The sequence below is a fragment of the Narcine bancroftii genome, chromosome 13 (assembly GCF_036971445.1).
Source record: "Narcine bancroftii isolate sNarBan1 chromosome 13, sNarBan1.hap1, whole genome shotgun sequence".
In the NCBI taxonomy this organism is placed as follows: domain Eukaryota; kingdom Metazoa; phylum Chordata; class Chondrichthyes; order Torpediniformes; family Narcinidae; genus Narcine; species Narcine bancroftii.
Genome location: NC_091481.1, coordinates 55,173,470 through 55,186,047, shown reverse-complemented (window position 1 = coordinate 55,186,047; position 12,578 = coordinate 55,173,470). Strand labels below are relative to the sequence as shown.

Below are 12,578 nucleotides of genomic sequence, written 5' to 3'. Positions count from 1 at the left end.
ACATTTGGAACAGTGGGAGGAAACCAGAGTCCCCAGAGAAAACCCACACGGACACGGGGAGAATGTACAAGCTCTTACAGACAGCGCAGGATTCGAATCCCAGACTTGATCCCTGGTGCTGTAACAGCTTTACGCTGACCACCATGCCGACCCATGCTGCCCTTACGCCAACCAGTTAATCCAGACTCACAGAGTCTGCAAGGAGTGGTAATAAGATCAACTTGAATAGGCACAGTTTCGAGCAGTGAATGGATTGGTAGATGATAGGAAGGTGCTTTCCCCAATGGGGTAACGTTGAATAAAGGGGCATCGATGTAATTATGTTCTTATTAACCTTTAGTAATAAAATATTTCAGTAAAGTTACTTTATGGGTGGACAGGATTACACACAGACACACAATTACAGTCAGAGAGAGAAACTATTTTGGATGTCGAAAAGTCTGCTTCGTCATCAGCATCTTTTAAACTGCAGCACCTGGGTCGCCCTCCTGGGACCCAGGTGCAATTACTGGGGCAAAGCTGCTGGAAGCAACTTTGTAGGGGGATTGGCCCATTAAATCACCAACCCTGCGACTTAAGGGGGAATCCCGCCCCACAGTGATGCATCATGTACTCACCGGAAGGACTGCCGGATGCTCAGGTGCTGGCTGCCCGATGACGCACAGACGCAAGCGTTGACATCACTGGAATAAGCAGGTTGGCCATTTTCGTTTTCAAATCACCTGTGGACACATCCTGGGGTAAGTTTAACCGGGTTCCCTGACTCCCTCTGAGGTAGGTCAGGAACCAGGGTCGGGTTCCAAAAGGAGTTTACCAGGTCAGACCCTTTCTAACTGCCGCATAACTAGGTCGCTAACTGGGCCAATTGCCCTGTTAACTCTATTTTACACAGCTGTTTGAAAGGGCCTATTGTTCTGCTGGAGGCCTGTTTTCTTAAAGAGACAGGGTGACTGCTGATTCAAAGTTGGAAACAGTCATAAAAGTCTTATTCTCCGTTGAAAACAATAGGAACACTCATTACCTGTGCTTAGCAGACAATCCAGAGTTATATCCACTCATAAACCTTTGGAATTTAAACTTCAAAAACAGCAATGATGTCATGTCACATGATTAAAGATATTTAAAGAGAGGATATTACTGAAAACCAAACCAGAGACATTACTGAAAACCAGACACATTTTGAGACCTGAAGAAGGTGCTTGTATAGTTATGTGTTACTTCTGGTGAAAGGAGAACACAGAATCAGTGGCTTTCAAATAACCACTTCCAACTGTCTCTTTAAGAGAGAGAGGGCAGTCCTGCTATGTCCATTGCTATATGGCACATTGTGTAACCCTTGCCTGGGTTTATGAAATCATCATGGAAATAAAACAAGTACTGAAACCTCCATACAAGAGAGGAAATCACTCGTGAAGAAACAATGCTCTGAAAATGACTCCACAGACTTGAGAAGTCTGATGTCTCACACTTACTCCTTAATTGCTGTTGAGCAACAATTTAGAGAATCTGAGTTTCAAAACAAAACTAACGGAACTTTAAAATCATCTCTTCAGAATGATGCCTGAACTGCAATGGTTTGGGTTTTGCCCCATACGCGTGCGCGTGTGCACACACACACACACACAAACACACACACACACACACACTCACATTCACACACACACACACACACACACACACATATTCATTTGCACATAGTGGGGTTAAGTTAGAGTTAAGTGTTATGATATTAATAGTTATTAATAAAAATTATTGTTTTGAAAATACCATTGTCTTGGTGAATCTTCATTGTTGCTGGTCTGGTACAATACAGGGCATGATTTTGGAATACGGAGTTGCCATTCAAGATGACCCTTTGTCTCAAAGGTTCGTGAGTCATTGCTCTAGAGCAGTGGTTTTCAAGTGTTTTCTTTCCACTCACAGGCCATCTTAAGCAATCCCTGACTAATCACAGAGCACCGTTGGCATAGGGATTACTTAAGATGGGACGTGAGTGGAAAGAAAGTGTTTGAAAACTACTGCTCTGGAGTGATTGACTGAGTTGAGGCTGAGATCTCTGAACCTTAAGGATGTGCTCAAGGAACTAAATCAAGCAGAGGCAGAAAACTGAATGCAATTTAAATTAAAATTTAGTAATACAGCACAGTAACAGGCCTTTTCACCCATAAGCCAATGCCGCCCAATTACATCCAATTAACCTACAACACCACCCTCCCCCTTCACCCCATGCGCATTTGGATCATGGGTGGAACCAGAACCCCCACAGGGAGAGTGTACAAACTCCTTACAGACAGTGCTGGATTCGAACCCAGGTCTCTGGAGCTGTAACATGTCCTCTCAGTGTTGGATGGACACAAATTACTCACTTGTCCTGCACTGACCAAGCTCGCTGTGAACTCTCACATCCCACCATCTGAGTGCCCTACTCTCAGATGTATCATCTTTCATCAAAGCCTAAGAAGTGGGAGAGGCTGTGAGCCAATCAACCCCACCACCCCCCCCCCCCAGCTCCACTATTCAGTAAGATTGTGCTGATCTGATTTTTAACTCGGCACCACTTTCTTTTCTGTTCCCCATCCTTAAGGTTCAGAGATCTAATGATCTCAGCCTCGACTCAGTCCGGAGGAATGATAGAGGTGTTTAAGATGATGAGAGGCATTGATCGTGTGGATCATGAGAGGCTTTTTTTCCCCAGGACTGAAATGGTTGCCACAAGAGGACAGGGAGGAGATGTCAGGGGTATGTTTTTTATGCAGAGTAGCGAGTGAATGGGCTTCCGGCAAAGGTAGGGGAGGCGTATACGTGAGGGTCTTTTAAGATACTTTTGGATGGAGCTTAGAAAAATAGAGGGCTATGGGTAAGCCTGGTAAATTCGAAGTTAGGGACACGTTCGGCACAATTTTGTATTTCAACTCCATACTCCATTTTTTCTTTGCGAAAGTTTGTAGCCCATATCTGAAAATTATTGGTGTTAGAATCATGCTTATCTCCAAATATATCTTCAATTTAAACTGTCTTTGTTCTTGGTTCTGGAGATTCCCACCCCCCATCCCCCTTCCCTAGGTTTCTCCAGCTCTCTAACCTCCTTAAAGCTTGTATCTTCTTTAAAAATATTTTATTTAAAGTTTAAAAATCACATAATGTGACATTAGTTATGACATTTTAATACAGACATAATCATTTTTATATTAAAAAAGACCCTCCCCAACTACCCCACTAATACCTTCCCTCCTCCCTTCCCTGCCGACAAAGAGGGAAAGAGGAAATCATCATCTAGTACAATCACTTTTAAAACTTCTTGGTTGAAGGAGCGGTGGCATCCATCGGACTGGATCCGAGAGATCAAATTCTAACACCAATAATCTTCAGATATGGGCTCCAAACTTTAGCAAAGAAAAAATATTTTGTCTCTCAAATTATATGTAATCTTTTCTAACGGAAAACAGGCTTTCATTTCATTATATGCCATCTTTCCATCCCTAAAACTGAGTCCGATTTCCATGTAATAGCTGAACACTTTTTAGAAACCGTCAAAGACAAATGCAAAAATTCAATTTGATGCATAGTCAATCTCAATCTTAAAGCTTAAAAGAGAGATGAATAGGGTATCTTTGGAAAAATTGACATGGAAATTTGAATTACATAGGAATATAGGAACATAGGAAGTAGGAACAGGAGTAGGCCAAAAATGGCCCATCGAGCCTGCTCCGCCATTCAATACGATCATGGCTGATCTAATTTATGACCTAACTCCACCTACCTGCCTTCTCCCCATATCCCCTAATTCCTCTATCATGTAAAAATTTATCTAACCGAATTTTAAATATGTTTAATGAGGCAGCCTCAACTACTTCCCTGGTTAGAGAATTCCGAACATTCACTACTCTCTGGGAAAAACTATTTTTCCTCATCTCTGTCCTTGAGACTGTGTCCTCTCAGTTTAGTTTCCCCGGCCAGCTCAAAAAACCTTCCTACATCTATCCTATCCATTTGGGACGTTTACAACTTGACGACTTTCAGAATTACTGTAGAGCGACACAATTAAAATTTATTCATGCAATGTTTGATGTGACAAAATTTACTAAGATAGAGTTGGACAAAATTGGTGGAAAGATCTATTATGGAATTTATTTATAAATGGAACTCAAAATTACTAATTGGTATAGACCCACCAATTTTAATTGAATTATGGAATAAAAATGATTATTAGATAGGTGGAGAAGGAAAGATTTCAATGAAAACACCTTTATACCAGAATAAAGATTTTACTGTGGATCATCAGTTTTTGAAAGTTTGGAACCAAATGGAATTAAAAAATTTAAAGCTTGTATCTTTGACTGAACATTCAATCATCTGGCCCAGAATCTCCTCACAATGTCAAGTCTGTTTGGATGGCTCTTCTCTGGAGGGCCTGGGGCTGTTTATCAAATAGAGAGTTGATGGTATTGTTGCTGTTTCCCCCCCCCCCCTCCCCCCCAGGACACACTCCGTGAATGCTCCAATGACGACCGCAGTTGCCTCAGCAATCTCCAGCTCATCTCGCCACTCTACTTCGTGAGCTTCGTGCTGACGGCCCAGTTTGTGCTGATCAACGTGGTGGTGGCCGTCCTCATGAAGCATCTGGACGATAGCAACAAGGAGGCCCTGGAGGACGCGGAGCTGGACGCCGAGATTGAGTTGGAGCTTGCCCAGGGCCTGCGCGGCCCGTCGGCGAGCCCGTCTACCTCTGGCGCTGTGCCCAGCCCAGACAACAGCCACAAGAAGAAAGGAGAGAGGCTGGATCCAGGGAAACATATCTCACCCGCACAGGTAAACCCAACCTCATCACACGTCAGTATGACATGCTAATGTTGCATTTGTGTACATCCTACCTTCTCCCTGGAACCCTGTCATTGACTTTACTGCCAGAGCATCATCTTGTCACTGCAGGATAGCAGGAAGCCATTCAGCCCCTCCAATCTGTGTCAGCTCATTGGAGAAAAATCCTAATTTCCCATAGCTCTGTAAATTATAGTCCCTCAAGTGGCTATTCAATTCTCTTTTAAAGTTCTGAATTTCTCCTCCTTTACAGATGCCAATTTAATCCAAGTTATGCTTTGCGTTCAAAAAAAATATTTGTTTTCACATTCTGAGTGCTGTTTGGCCTTCACTTTGAACTGGTATTCGAATCATTCATTAATGGGGGCAGTCTCTTTACCCGATCTCAATCAGATGCTCTTTCTGGATATAGTCATTTGTCTTGTAAAATTGGAGGTTCTTCAATGAAGAACCAACATTTTTTTAAATTTAAATTGAGATATACAGACCAATTCGGCCCTATGTGTCCGTGCCCCCCATTTTACACCCCATTAACCTACACCACAGTATGTTTTTGAAGGGTGAGAGGAAACTGGATCCCCCAGAGAAAACCCACGCAGACACGGGGAGAAAATACAAACTCCTTACGGCAGTGTGGGTTTCGAACCCCAGTCCGGTCCCGATCGCTGGCGCCGTAAAGGCGTTGCTCTAACCACTGCTCCCACTGTGCCACCCAACAAATACCAGATATCCCTCTCTCACCCCAAGCTTTGATTACCAGCCAGTTCTCCCTATAGTTGGTGGCTCAGTCAGGATGGGATTAGTTGGGCCAAGGTGAAGGTCTCAGCCAGAGTTGAAATGAGAGCCTTCTGTGGGCAGATACAAAGTTCTGTCTGTCACGAGGGGAACTGCCCTCAAGTAACAATACATTCAAAGAAAGCTCTGGTCAGCAACTTGATTCTAGGTCAAAGAAGGACAAATTGGCTACTGGAGCTTAAACAGAATGTAAGAAATAGAATCAGGAGTCGGCCATCTGGCCCATTGAGTCTGTTCCATATTCAATGAGATCATGGATGATCTGATGATAGGCTCATCTCCATCTACCTGCCTTTTCCCCATCTCCCTTAATTCCCCTACCCAACCTTGTCTTAAATATATTTTCTGAGGTTACCTCCTCTGTCTCAATGGGTAGCAAATTCCACAGATTCACCACCCTCTAGGAAAAGCAGTTCCTGCTCATCTCCATCCTAAATCTACTCCCCTGGATCTTGAGGCCATGTCCCCTAGTTCTGGTCTCCCCCACCAATGGGAACCACTTACCTACCTCTATCTTATCTATGCCTTTTCATAATTTCTTCTAAATTCCAGCAAGTACAGTCCCAGACGACTCAATCTCTCCTCATTGGCTAACCCCGTCATTTCTGGTGATCTTCCTCTGCACCGCCTACAAAGCCAGTACATCCTTCCTCAAGTAAGGAGACCAGAACTGCACATGGTCCTCCAGATGTGGCCTCACCATTACCTGTATAGTTGCAGCATAACCTTCCCACTGCCAAATTCAATCCCTCCAGCAATGAAGGCCAACGTTCCATTTGCCTTCCTCACATGCGCCTGCAAACCAACCTTTTGCAATTCATGCACAAGGGCTCCCAGGTCCTTCTGCATGGCAGCACGCTGCAATCGCTTGCCAGTTAAATAATACTCTGGTCTCCCATTCTTCCTGCCAAATGGATGACCTCACATGTATCCACATTGTGCTCTATCTGTCTGACACTTGCCCACTCACTTAACCTGTCAATAGCTCTCTGCAGACTCTCCGCATCCTCTGCACAATTTGTTTTTCCCCACAAATTAGTGTCATCAGCAAACTTAGATCCACTTCAACAGTGGTTCTTAACCTTTTTCTTTCCACTCACATCCCACTTTAAGTAATCCCTATACCATCGGTGCTCTGTGATTAGTAAGGGATTGCTTAAGGTGGGATGTGAGTGGGAAGGGAAGGTTGAGAATCACTGCTCTAGACCCAATTGTTACTGAAATATTTTGCTTGAGAAAAATTGTCATTGGCCCATTTCCTTTGGAGTTTTGAAACCGTGCACATAATGAGTCAATCAGGTACGATTAAAACAGTGGTTTTTAAAGTTTTTCTTTCCACCCATATCCCACATTAAGCAATCCCTTACTAATCACATAGGGATTACTTAAAATAGTGTGTGAGTGGAAAGAAAAAGTTTGAGAATTACTGCTCTGCATTCTGTCCCCTCTTCCAGATCGTTAATATACATAGTTACATAGTGAACAGTTGTGGGCCCAGCACCATCCCCTATGGCCCCAGCTCACCACTGATTGCCAACCAGAAAAACACCCGTTTATCCCAACTCGTGTGTGTGTGTGTGTGTGTGTGTGTGTGTGAGTGTGTGTGTGTGTGTGTGTGTGTGTGTGTGAGTGTGTGTGTGTGTGTGTGTGTGTGTGTGTGTGTGTGTGTGTGTGTGTGTGTGTGTGTGTGTGTGTGTGTGTGTGAGAGAGAGTCTAATATAAGGGAAGGCAATCTTCACATCAGAACTGGTATCAAAAACTTCACACAGATGCTGGTGAGGTTTGATCAACTCACTTTTCCGAACACCTGTCCCTTAAAATTTCCCAACATCCGTGGAGGGGAAAACAGTACATTGAGTGGACGTGATGCCTGCAGTGGCCCCTAGTTTGGAAGCTCAATGGAAAGATCAATTCAAAGTAGGGTTAGGGTTAGGGTGAGGACTTGATCCCTTGGATTGTAGAAGAATGAGGGAAGATTTGATAGGGGTATTTCAAAATTAGGAGGTGGATAGACAGAGTAAATATAGATGGGCTTTTTCCACTGAGGGGAGGTGAGATACAAACCAGAGGACATGGGTTAATGGTGAAAAGGGAAATGTTTAGAGTAATGATTTTCACACTTTTTCTTCCCACTCACATACCACTTTAAGTAATCCCTATGCCATCAGTGCTCTGTGATTAGTAAGGGATTGCTTAAGGTGAAATGAAGGTTGAAAGAAAAAGTTTGAAAACCACTGTTTTATTCGTTTCTAATTGACTCATTATGTCCACGGTTTCAGAACTCCAAAGGAAACGGGTCAATGACAAAGCAAAATATTTCAGTAACAATTGGGTCTAGAGCAGTGATTCTCAAACTTCCCTTCCCACTAGCATCCCTTACTAATCAGAGCACCAATGGCATAAGGTGGGATGTGACTGGGAAGGACAAGTTGGAAAACCACTGGATCATGAGGGGGGAAACAGAGAGTGGTGGGGAGTGTGGCACGAGCTGAGGCGGTGAATGCGGGCTCAATTTTCACATTTAAGAAGAATTTGGACAGGTCCATGGATGGGAGGGGTACAGAAGGCTATGGGCCGGGTGCAGGCCAGTGGCACTAGGCAAAAAAAAATGGCTTGGCGCAGACTAGAAGGGCCGAAGGGGCCTGTTTCTGCGTTGTAATGTCCTATGGTTCTAGCAGAGAGAAGGAAGAAATGTGAAATTCATAGAAATATACAGAACATTTAATTCCAATAAAAGGATGGTTCTGAGTCTTTTTGTAACACTGTAGGAGAATCTGTGGCTGGACAGTGTCTCGCTGATTATAAGAGAGTCGTGCGAGAGTGAGTTCTTGATGATTGACAGTCTGTCTGGATCCATCTTCCACCATTACTCATCATCACCTGCGTGCAGGAACTGCCAACACGACAAGCAAGAGGTGATCAGTTTGCCTTTCATATCCTCATGTCTTTGTTTCTTTGTGGCACTTTAGTTCTCCCCCCTCCTTTCTCCCCCCCAACCCCCCCCCCCACCATATTGAATCCCCAGATAATCCTCAAAGGGGTCGCTGCAGGCCATTGTGGAGAGCAGGTCATTGGGTGATTATAAGCCAAAGATGGATAGGTTCTTTATGAGCCAGGGCATCATTGGGGAGAAGGCCGGGCAGTGGAGTCGAGTGGAAAAATGGCTTGATAGGTGGGGCAGGCTCGATGGGCTCGATGGGCTGAATAGTCTATTTCTGCTCCAATGTCTGAAGATGGGCTTCACGATTCCCTTAGCTGTGGTGTTGAGAAGCAGGGGTCTCAAACTAAGGGGGTTAGCATTCAGATGTGGGAGCAGACTCTTTGCCCAGAGGTTGTATTCTTTGCGATTCTGCACCCAAGAGGATTGCAAAGGCTCAGTCACCGCCTGATAGATTTTTACCCACCCAGGGAATAAAGGGATCAAGGTTAATGGTGCCAAGCTAAAGAGTGCAGTGCTGGAGAAACTCAGCAGGCCGCGTAATAAAGGGTAACCAACGTTTGGGGTCTAGGGTCTTCCTCAGGTTGTGAGCAAAAATGGTCAGGAGCTTGGTGAAAAAGAGGGGGGAGAAGGGTAGGGAAGAAGCAAAGGCCAACAGGTGAGAGGTCATAGGTGGGTACAGGTGGGAGGATAGAAGGTCTACAACCTCAGCGACACCAAACCTTCTCCCTTCAGTGAGGAAGGGATCTTACTGAATTGTCCCATGACCTATTGAGTGGTGTCACAGGCAAGGTGGGCTGAATGGCCTACTCCTACTTCTGTGGCTTCTGCTCCTTATGACACCAAAGACCTTCGTTAAATCACACACTTCTCTTCCCCAAACAAGTAAAAATTGTGATTTTAAATGCTGACTTCTGCTGAGTCTGGGAGAAGTTCAGACGTGCATTCATTGCTTCACGTATGATAGGCATCATGGTGGGCAGTTAGAATGGTGTCCTTTGTTCTGCAGCTCCAGGCAGAGCCCACTGTTCGGACTTCAATCTGTTCCAACTCTGAGATAATGCACCCGTTACTCAGATTGCGGTCAGAGGCTGTTCGAACACTGTGAGAGTTTGTTACAGACCGTGACCCTTTCGTCCGCATGTCGCATTCTGCCAATAAATGTTGCACTGCAACCAAGCTCAGTTCATAAGACAGCAAAACAACATGGGGCAGAAAGAAGCCATTCTGCCCACTGAATCTGTGCTAGTTCACCCATTAGATGGGTGCTTGATGGGAACTTAATGTAGACATCCAGCATGGCCACAGGCCCTCCAGTCCCTACTGCCTAGAATACTCTCCCATGGAGCAGGAGAGGGGAGAGAGTTGGGTGTGTGGAATTTTGTCAACTGAAAATGAACACATTATTTTGGGGGATTAAGGACTGTGGAACCAAAGTTAGGATATGGAGTTTGCATGTGGTTGGGACCTTGTTCTAAGTGAGCAGTGGGATGGGCTGGAAGGCTGAACAGCCTTTTTTATTCCTATAACTCTCCTCCATCCTGCCGTTGCCCACAGTCTCTCTGAATGTTTGGCCAGTTCCACCAAGAGAGTTGCCGTTGAAATTGCTTCCACCACTATTTCAGACAATGTGTTCCAGGTCACAGTCACAGTTACTTACTGTGCAATTTTTTTCTTTAAATCTCACCTTTCTGTGTGGTTCTTTTGGCTCAGCAAAGGTATTCCAGAGGTTTTTTTTGTGCAGTCTGGAATGGAACCCAGCTTGCAGAGATGACTGGTCAGGTCTCACTGGCTCCCTTGCTTCTTTCCAGGTCCATCTTGCAGAGATAGAAGCATTCTCCCTCACCTCAGACTTTCTCTCAGACAAGTCGTCATCTGTCATCTTGGCGGATGTCCTGAGCTCCAACGAGAGTGTACCTCAACTCACGGCCGGGGAGTATGATGAGAAGGTGAGGTGTCCAAAGGGATGAGGTGTCCCCCAGAAGTCAGTCAACATCTTTCTCAAAGCTTGATGCTTTTTCCATTCTGACCTCTTGACACCCCAAAATTTAGTCTCCGTTACCATCTGTCTGTTCAACCAGACTAGACAGCCTTTCCCCAGACCACGGGACACATATATACGAAAGTTCGTTCCAAAACTCACTGCTTTATTGTTTGCTCACGAAGCGTTTTAAAGGCGCTCCCTGTTCCCGCCGCTGGGAACTGGAATATGTGTCACAGACTGGCAGGTGTTCATACTTTGCGCGTGTGGGCCTTTTCCTTGAGGGGAAAGAGGAAGATGCCCAGCGCCCTCTTGGTGTAGGCTGCTCTGACCACGCACACATTACAATCAGTCTGCCTGAACACCAAACGCGCAGGTCACCACAGTATAATAAATATATGTAAATATCTCCCTCTAAGGCTCCACTTTCTGGAATTTCCTTCCATCATCAAGACACCCAGTAAATATATTTAAGACAAGATTGAGAAAATTTTTACACAGTAGGGGAATTAAGGCATATGGGGAAAAGGCAGGTAGGTGGAGATGATCCACCTGATCAGCCACGATCACATTGAAAGACAGAGCCGGCTTGATGGGATGAGTAGCCTACTCCTGTTCCTATTTCTTATGTTCTTATTGAACTCTTTGATCAAGGTTTTGGCCAAATTAAACCACGTTTAAGGCAGGAAATGGGGAATGCTGCTAATGAGTGCACAAATGTTCAGTACCATTCACTACTCCTGAAAGAACAAGCGGTTCTAGTCTGCACACAGCAAGACCTGGCAACGTTCAGGCAGTGGCTCATCAGTGACACCTAGCATTCTCACTGTGCATGGGTAACATCCAACAAGATAGAGTCCAAGCATCTACCTTTGGTGCTGAGTTGCCCACCAACCATGGACCAAGATGTTAAATATTATGTCTACCAGATTAGGACGGGAGCAAGTGACTTTGCTACTGGAAAGCAAAGCCTTTCCCTCACCCTGCAGATGGGAATGAGGAACATGGGGACAATCTTGCCTTAGTTCATGCAGGACATCCCAGGACTAATCAGGACACCTCCTTAAGCATTTCCTCTAAGCACTTGTGATACATGGCAGGTACCATCTCACAAATGCACTGTAGAAACTCACAGGTGACTCCGACGTCCAAACCCACAAACCCTATTACCTCCGAGAAAGACAAAGGCTTCAAATGCATGGGAACCCCAAGGCCTTCTAGATCCAGGTTGAAAGCATGCTCCAGTTCTTTCATCGCTGGTGGTTCTAAGTCCTGGGATGCCGCAGCATCGGGACCACAGTGGTTGAATAAGGTGGCTCTCCTCATCCTATTTAGGAATTGACCTTCCATCCGTGTCCACATATTGCACATGTAAAGATCGTTCATTTTCCTCGTTGTGAAGTATGGGTAGAACATAGAACACTACAGTAAAGTACAGGCCCTTTGGCCCTCGATGTTGTACCAACCTATATATTCCTACCAAAAAAAATTAAACCCATCCTACCTTGTAACCCTCTTTTCTTTCATCCATGTGCTTGTCTAAGAGTCCCTAATGTTTCAGCCTCCACTACCACCCCCTGGCAGGGCACTCTAGTCAGCCACAATTCTCTGTGCAAAATAAAAGCGTACCCCTGATGTATCCCCTAATCTTTCCTCCCTTCACTTTGTTCTGGTCTTTGGTATTCTGGCCCTGGGCAAAAGGCACTGGCTATTCACCTTATTCTTCCTCTCCAAATCTTGTCAACTTCTATTAAGTCACCTTTCATCCTCCTCTACTCCAAAGAGAAGAGTCCCAGCTCTGCTAAAACTTATGTTCCAATCTGGGCAGCATCCTGATAAATCTCCTCTGCCCCCTCTCCACAGCTTCCCCATCCTTCCTGTAATGAGGTGACCAGAACTGAACACAATACTCTACATGCAGTCTCTATGTGGGGTTGCAACATGACCTCTCGACTCAATCCCCCAAGTAATGAAGCCCAGCATTCCATAGGCCATCGTAACTATCCTGTCAACCTGCGCAGCAAACTTGATAGATATTTCACAACG

General features: G+C 45.0%; 1 protein-coding gene across 1 annotated transcript in view; it reads left to right on the top strand.

The window, feature by feature from the left end:
• LOC138748557 (voltage-dependent T-type calcium channel subunit alpha-1I-like) overlaps nucleotides 1-12,578 on the top strand; it is a 283,178-nt gene that overhangs the window by 259,588 nt on the left and 11,012 nt on the right. The window contains 3 exon segments of the mRNA XM_069908966.1: nucleotides 4,480-4,809; nucleotides 8,382-8,528; nucleotides 10,363-10,500. Coding sequence (XP_069765067.1) covers nucleotides 4,480-4,809; nucleotides 8,382-8,528; nucleotides 10,363-10,500 — 615 coding nt within the window.